Source organism: Choloepus didactylus, chromosome 23 (genome assembly GCF_015220235.1).
Source record: "Choloepus didactylus isolate mChoDid1 chromosome 23, mChoDid1.pri, whole genome shotgun sequence".
Classification (NCBI taxonomy): domain Eukaryota; kingdom Metazoa; phylum Chordata; class Mammalia; order Pilosa; family Megalonychidae; genus Choloepus; species Choloepus didactylus.
In genome coordinates this window covers 30,654,918-30,662,654 of record NC_051329.1, presented here as the reverse complement: position 1 = coordinate 30,662,654, position 7,737 = coordinate 30,654,918, and the positions used below count along the sequence as shown (strand labels likewise).

The 7,737-nt window shown below is 56.7% G+C and overlaps 1 protein-coding gene across 1 annotated transcript; it reads left to right on the top strand.

The window, feature by feature from the left end:
- The first annotated feature begins 542 nt into the window (after positions 1-542).
- On the top strand, positions 543-1,915 carry LOC119519316 (translation initiation factor IF-2-like). The gene is made up of 2 exons (XM_037816880.1): positions 543-639; positions 837-1,915. Exons 1-2 carry the CDS (start codon positions 543-545, stop codon positions 1,913-1,915), a joined length of 1,176 nt encoding a protein of 391 aa, XP_037672808.1.
- The last annotated feature ends 5,822 nt before the right edge of the window (positions 1,916-7,737 follow it).

Below are 7,737 nucleotides of genomic sequence, written 5' to 3'. Positions count from 1 at the left end.
TCTTTGCAAGCACATCCCATGGAATTTACATTCTGGGTTGCAGGGGATAGAACTGTGAGCACAATGCTGGAAACTGCTCCTTGATGATTTCTGTCTAATTTATATTAAGTGCCCTTTGGATACAGAAGAATGTGTCTGGAAGTTTGGTCACTTAAAGAGCAGGGCCCTGGCAGGCATTTAGGGACAGTTGGTGGCAGGATTGTCCCTGGGAGGAAAATCTCTTCTCTTCTATGTGACATCTGTGGGCATCGATCTGGGACACAACATGGAACTTTTGGGCACTGGGGTCCCTCCCACAGTCCTGAGGTTCTGGCTGGTCTGTGCTGAGTGGAGTTCTCTGGGCTCTGGCCAGGACTGTGAGGGGCCGGGGTAAAGGCTCGGGTTCCTTGACTCCTGCAACCTCTGCATAGCAGCTCTGTGACTCGAGGGACCAGCCTGAGAGCTACTTGGGGGTGGAACACATCTCTGAGTCTGCCCTCTATGCCAGGGCCCAGGTCACACTGAAGGGTCCCATCCTCAAGGCTCTGTAGCCACAACAGGCTATGAGGAAGATCAAGGCTACACTAGATGTTCATGAGTCCTCCTCTCCCCCACCCCTCCCCTCAGAGTCAGGCAGCCTGGAGGGATCAAGTCCTCAAGGTGCCCTGCCCACCTGGGTGTCTCAGTGAGCAGAACTGTGGGTGCCTCCACCGTGGCCTGGGCTCCCTCCTCCTCACCATCCTCACTACACAGTTGAGGCTCCCTGTTATTGGTTCATGGGTGACCCCTTTCTTTACTCCTCCCCTCACTCACCTGGGGCCTGGTCCTGAACTCACTGTCTTTCTTTTCCTTCTCAGGGTCCTGGGCACAATCAGCACTGTCTCAGCCTCCCTCAGTGTCCAGGGCTCCTGGACAGACAGTCGCCATATCCTGTGCCGGAAGCAGCAGTGACTTTGGGGTTAAAACTGTTTCCTGGTACCGACAGCACCCAGGCCTGGCTCCCAAACTCCTCATTAATGAGGTCAGTAAATGTCCCTCAGTGATCCCGCTTGTGGCACCTGGGGCGGGAGGGGGGAATGTGCCCAGAGAGCCAGGCGCTGGGAGCCAGGCAGCTGGCCTGAGGGATGTGGCACTTTGGGGCCAGGAGGTGGGCGTGTGCGGGCCCCCGCCTGAGTGTGTTTCCAGGCCCCTGTGCCTGTTTCAGAACCCTGGGCTCTCCCTCCCAAGTGCCGCCGGCCCTGAGCCCTCCACGCAGCAGCCAGCTCCTGGGCCCCGGTGCTCCTGCCTCTACCGAACCCTGGGGCGAGGCAGGGGAAAGGGGCGCCCCCACCACGCAGGGGGCCCGAGGCACACGCGCCCAGCTCTGGGCAGGCTCTACAGAGAAGCCCCCGCGCGACTAGGTGGAGTCCGACCCGCGGGCTCCAGCTGGATCCGCCGAAGCACCAGGCGGGGGACGCTGCAGGGCTCAGGCGTCCCCGGGTCCCCTCCGGGCCTCGGACGAAGTGCAGACGCCGCGGGGCCGGAGCCGGGGCTGAATCCGAGCCTTCACCGCCGGCCCTGGCAGCCCGGAGTGGCAGCGACTGCATCGCGCTCCCGGCCCGCCGCTTTTCCAGAGGTCCGGGCCACCCGAGCGCGCTGGCGTCTGCCAGTCCGGGGCAACGGGTCCCGCGGGCGGCCGGCGCCGCATTGCCTGGAGTCTGGTCCCAGGCGGCAGCGGCGCGGCAGCCCCCTGATTCCCCGGCAGGAGCGAGCGCGGGAGGGAGCGATCGATGAGACCCTGCATGGCAGAGCGGCTGCGCAATCCGGCCGGGGCTTTCGGGGCCAGCGTGCGCGCTGCTCCGGGGGCGGCAGGGCGCCCGGAACCCCCGCGCTCCGCAGCCTGCCATGGTGGCTGAGCGAACAGAGCGGCGGCTGCCGCGCTCGAGATATTTTTTAAATCTCGGTCCCACGCTGGCTCCTCCCCGGCGCCGTCCCCAACCTTCCCCGTGCCCTAACAGACACCGATCACTTCTGGGAGTGGCGCTTCCAATCGCCGCGGCGGCGGCAGTGGAGACCGCTTCCCTAGGCCAGCTCCAGTCCGTAGTCTCCGCGCCCCTCTGGCATTCGGCTGGCTCGGGGCCCGGGTGCAGGGGCCCTGCCCCTCCCGCGTCGAGCCTCGAGCCCCGTCCCAAGCCGAAGCCACCATCCACAAGCCCGTCCCCTGCAGCAGCGCTCCACCCCCGGCGGGCCGGGCTTCGCGGTACCTGGCGGCGAGGCCTGCGCGCCCGCACCCGGTGCCCCAAGTCGCGCTTCCTCGGGAGCAGGGCTCGGCCGCCGGGACCGTGCAACGTTGGTCCTCTCCGTTCTCTGGGCCGTCCAAGCGCGGGGCTCCGGGTCCCCGTGCTTGGAACTTTGGCTGCGGGCGCGTGGGGTGTCAATGAGACCTATGCGGCTTGAGAGGCTCTTTGGCCTAGAGACCCCAGCACTGAGCTAGGGGCACAGGGCGCTCTGGCAAGAAGCTGCAGGGACCACGTGCACCCCGAGCGCACTCTCAGAAACTTCCCAGCCCCGGGCTCCCCTCTCCGCATCCCCAGGGCCTTCTTAGCCTGAAGGGCCTGCGCTGGAAGGCTGAAACAGGAGGCGCCTGCCGCCTGTGGTCCCCAGTGCTCCCTGCTTGTTGCCAAATGTCCGCTGAGTGCCCTGTGCGCACCAGCCACGCCAACGCTGGCAGGTTGGCAGTGAAAGCCCAGCATGGAGAGGGCTGGTGCAGCCAGTGCCTGGAGCCTGATCTCATTAGCTCCGGTTCTACAAAGGGCTTTGCCACTTTAGCTGCTTCTCTCCCTGATTGAGGATGCTCTGGGAGGGAGGTTCAAGGGCAGAGGGGATTTCAGGAGACCTGTGCTCTCTAATCCTACACCCAGGCCAGGCCCAAGCCTTACCCTACCCACATCGTGGGGATACACACTCCAAGCCCGGCCCCAGCCTCTGCCTTCTACACTATAGGTATGTGGGTTCCAAGCTGAACCCAGCCTCCCCCATCTACACGGTGGAGACATGGGCACTGAGCAAGACCCCAGCCTCCACCCACCTACCCCACAGGTATATGGACTCTGAGGCAGGCCCCAGACCTCTACCCATCTGCATTGCAGGAATATGGGTTCCAAGTCAGGTGCCAGCGACCACCTGTCTTCACTGTGGGGTTATGGGCTCCAAGCTGGGCCCCAACCTATATCCATCTACACTGTAGGAGTATGGGGTCCAACCTGGGCTGCAGCCTCCCCCCATCTAACCCACAAATATATGTACTCCAGGCTGGGCCCCATGCCTCCTCCTGTCTGTACCACAGTTATATGGGCTCCAAACCAGGCCCCAAGCCCCAACTAGTCTACACTGTGGGATATGGGCTCCAAGCTGGGTCACAGCCTTTACCTGTCTAAATTGCAGGAACATGGGTTATGAGATGGGACCCAGCTTCCACCTGTTTACCCCACAGGTATATGGGTCTGAGCCAATCCCAGCCTCCACCCCTCTACACTTTGGGAATATGGGCTCTGAGCTGGGCCCCGGCCTCCAGCCATCTACCACACAGATATATGGGCTCCAAGCTGGGTCACATGCATCCACCTGTCTATACCACAGTTATTTTGGCTCTGAGTCAGGCCCCAGGCTCTACCTGTCTACACCATGTTTATATGGGCTCCAAGCAAGCCCCCATGCCCCCAACTGTCTACATTGTCAGGATTTGGGTTCCGAGCTGGGCCTGAGCCTCCACCTGTCTATGTTGCAGGCATATAGCCTCCGAGCCACACCGCAACCTCTACGTATCTTCCCCAATGTATATGGGATCTAAGTGGAACCCCAAGCTCCTTCATAGGTATATGGGCTTCAAGCTGGGTTCCATGCCTCCACCTGTCTACACTGAGGAGATATGGGCTCCGAGCCCAGATCCAGCCTCTACCCATTGAAACTGTGGTGATATGGGCTCCAAGCCAGGCTTGAGCCTCAACCCGACTACACTGTAGGGATATAGGCTTTGAGCCGTGCCCCAGCCTTCACCAGTCTACACTGTGGGGATATGGGCTCAAGCTGGGCCCCAGCCTCCAACTGTCTACTCCACATGTGTATGGGTTCTATGCTGGGCCCCATGCCTCAACCTGTCTACATTGTGTGGATTTTGGCTCTGTTCTGGTGTGCTAATGTTGCCATTTTGCCAAATACCAGAAATAGATTGGCTCATATAAAGGGTGTCTATTTGGTTACAAAGTTCCAGCCTTAAGGCCATGAAAATGTCCAAATAAAGCATTAACATGAGTATACCTTCATTGAAGGAAGGCCAATGGTGTCAGTAAAACATCTGTTAGCTGAGAAGGCACGTGGCTGGCATCTGCTAATCCTGAGTTGTGTTTCAGCTCCTCTCTCAGCTCCTGTGCTTTCTTGAAAATGTTGCTCTTGGGGCATTTTGTCCTCTCTTGGCTTCTCCAGAACAAACACTGGACTAGCATCTGCAAGGTGACAGCAAAAATTTGCTTTCAACAGCCATCTCCAAAATGTCCCTCTCAGCTGCTCTGAGGTCCTTCTGTTTATGAGCTGTTTTATAGGACTCCAGTGATTAAATCAAGACCCACACTGAATGGGTGGGCCCACACCTCCAAGGAAATGATCTCATTCAAAGGTATTACCCACAGTTGTGTGGGTTGCATCTCCCTGGAAAAAACTGAATCCAAAGATTCTAACCTAATCAACACTAGTATGTCTGCCCTCACAAGACTGCATTAAAGAACATGGCATTTTGGGGGACATAATATATCCAAACCAGCACAGGCTCTGAGCCATGTCCCAGCCTGCAGTCATCTTCACCCTGGGGATATGGGCTCCAAGCTGGGACCAACGTGCACCCATCTACCTGGCAGGAATGTGGGCTCCAAACTTGGCCTGACATCTCCATCCGTATACACTGTGGGGATATGGTCTCTGAGCTGGGCGCTAGTCTCCACAGGTATATGGGCTCCATGACAGGCTCTAGGTCTCTACCCATCTGCATTATTGTATATAGACTCCAAGCTGTGCCCCACCCTCCACCTGTCTACCCCACAAGTATATGGTCTCCAAGCTGGGCCACAGCCTCCACCTGATTATACCACTGGTATATTTGCTCCAAGCTGGACCCCATGTCTCCACCCATCTACACTCTGGGTTTATGGGCTCCGACCCTGGCCCAAACCTCCACCCTTCCACACTGCAGGAATATGGGCACTAAGCTGGTACCCAGCCTCCACCTGTCTACACCAAAGGTATATGGGATGCAAGCTGGGCACCATGCTACCACCTGTCTACACTCTGTGATATATGCTCTGAGCTGGGCCTAGCCTCCACCAGTGTAAACTGTGGTGATAGGGGCTCTGAACTGTGCCAAAGCCTCCAGCATCTAACCCACAGGTATACAGGCCCCAAGCTGAACCCCAGCCTCCACCCCTAAACACTGTGGGTATATGGGCCTCAAGCCTGGTCCCAGACGACACCTGTCTACCCCACAGGTATATGGGCTCCCAATCATACCCCAGCCTCCCCCTCTCTAGCCCACAGGTATATGGACTCCTGGCTGGGCCCCACACTTCAGCCTGTCTAAAACACAGTTATTGGGTCTCTGAGCTGGCCCCAGCCTCTACCTGTCTACCCCATAGGTATATAGTCTCCAAGCCAGACACCAGGCTCCAGGAGTCTACACTGTGGGGATATGGGCTCAAAGCTAGTCCCCAGGCTCCAAATCTCTAACCCAAAAGTGTATATAGGCTTGGAGCCTGGACCCATCCTCCACTGTCTACATTGTGGGAATATGGGCTCCGAGCCAGGCCCCAGCCTCCACCTTTCTACTCCAAAAGTATATGGTCACAAAGCTGGGTGCCACACCTCCACCTGTCTACACTGTGGTGATATGGGCTCTAAGCCAGGTCCTAGAATATACCTGTCTACCCAACAAATATATGGGCTCCAACCATGCCCCAGTCTCTTCCTGTCTACACCACAAGTATATGAGCTCCAAGATGGGCCCCAGCCTCCACCCGTCCACACTGTGAGGATATGGGCTCCAAGACAGGCCCCAACCCCCACCTGCCTACCCCAGATCTATATGGGCTGAAGCTAGGCCCCATCCTCCGCCTGTCTACACTAGAGGTAAATGGCCTACAAGCTGGACCCAAGCCTTCATCTGACTACACCAGAGGTATATGGGCTCCAAGCTGGGGCCCAGCCTCCACTCATATATATTTTGGTAGTTTGGTCTCCGAGATGGGTCCCAGCCTCCACCTGTCTACACCACAGGTTTATGGGCTCCATGCTGGGCCCCGTGCCTACACCTGTCAAAACCACAGTTGTTTGGAAGATGAGCCAGGCCCCAGACTCCATTCATTGAACCATAATGTTCAGTTTGCTAAGGCTGCCGTTTTGTGAAACACCAGAAATGGATTGGCTTTATTAAGGGGGTTTATTTGGTTATAAAGTTACAGTCTTAAGGCCATCAAGTGTCCAAGGTAAGGAATCAACAATAGGGTACCTTCACTGAAGGATGGCCATTGGCATCCGGAAAGCCTCTGCTAGCTCAGAAGGCACAGAGCTGGCATCCGCTTGCTCCCAGGTTGCGTTTCAAAATGGCATTCTCCAAAATGTTGCTTTTGGGGCATTTTGTCCTCTCTGAGCCGCAGCTCCTCTTCAAATGTCACTCTCAGTTGCTCTGAGTTCCTTCTGTCTGTGAATTCCTTTATATGACTCCAGTGATCCAATTAATACCCACCCTGAATAGGCGTGGTAACACCTCTATGGAAATTATCCAAACATTTCACTCACAGGTGGGTGGGTCACATCTCCATGGAAACACTCAATCAAAAAATTCCAATCTAGTCGACCCTAATATGTGTGCCCCCACAAGGTTGCATTAAAGAATATGGTGTCTTCTGGGGGACATAATATATACAAACCAGTATGCATAAGTATATGGGCCCCAAGCTGGATCCCAGCTTCCACTTGTCTACACCACAGGTATAGGGGCTTGAAACTGGTCCCAATCCTCCACCTGTCTACACGGTGGGGTTATGGCTTCCGAGCTGGGCCATTGCCTCCTCTTGTCTACCTAACAGGTATATGGCCTCCAAGCTGGGCCCCATGCCTCCACCTGTCTACACCACAGTTATATGGGTTTAAAGCTGGGCCACAGCATCCATCCGTCTACACCAAAGTTATATGGGGTCCAAGCTGGGACCCAGCCTACAGAGTTCTACACTGTGGGGATATGGGCTCTTAGCTGGGCCCCTGCCTCCAGCCATCTACCCTACAGTTATATTGTCTCCAAGCTGGGCCCCACATATCCACCAGTCTACACTGTGGGGATACAGTCTCCTAGCCAGGTCACAGCCTCCACCTGTCTACTCCACAGCTATATGGGCTGAAGCTGGGCCCCACACATCCAGCTGTCTACACTGTGGGGATATGGCTTCAAGTTGGGCCACAGCCTACACCTGTCTATACTGTTAGGATATGGGTTCCTTACTGAGCCCTAGCCTATACTCATGGGTATATGGACTCTGAGCTGGGCCCCAGCCTCCACCTCTATACAGCAAACTTATATGGGATCAAAGCCAGGCCCCACACCTCCACCTGTCTACATTTTGGGAATATATGGTCCAATCCGGACCTTTGCCTCCGCCAGTATACCCCACAGGTATATGGGCTCCAAGATGGGACATAGACAATACCCATCTATACTGTGGGGACATGGGCTCAGAGCCG

What these genes read in the sequence shown, in the direction of transcription:
- LOC119519316 (XM_037816880.1), top strand. Translation starts at nt 543, where the DNA reads ATGAGGAAGATCAAGGCTACACTAGATGTTCATGAGTCCTCCTCTCCC. An exon ending in GGAGGGATCAAGTCCTCAAG is followed by an intron (nt 640 to 836) that starts GTGCCCTGCCCA and finishes TTTCCTTCTCAG; the next exon opens with GGTCCTGGGCACAATCAGCA.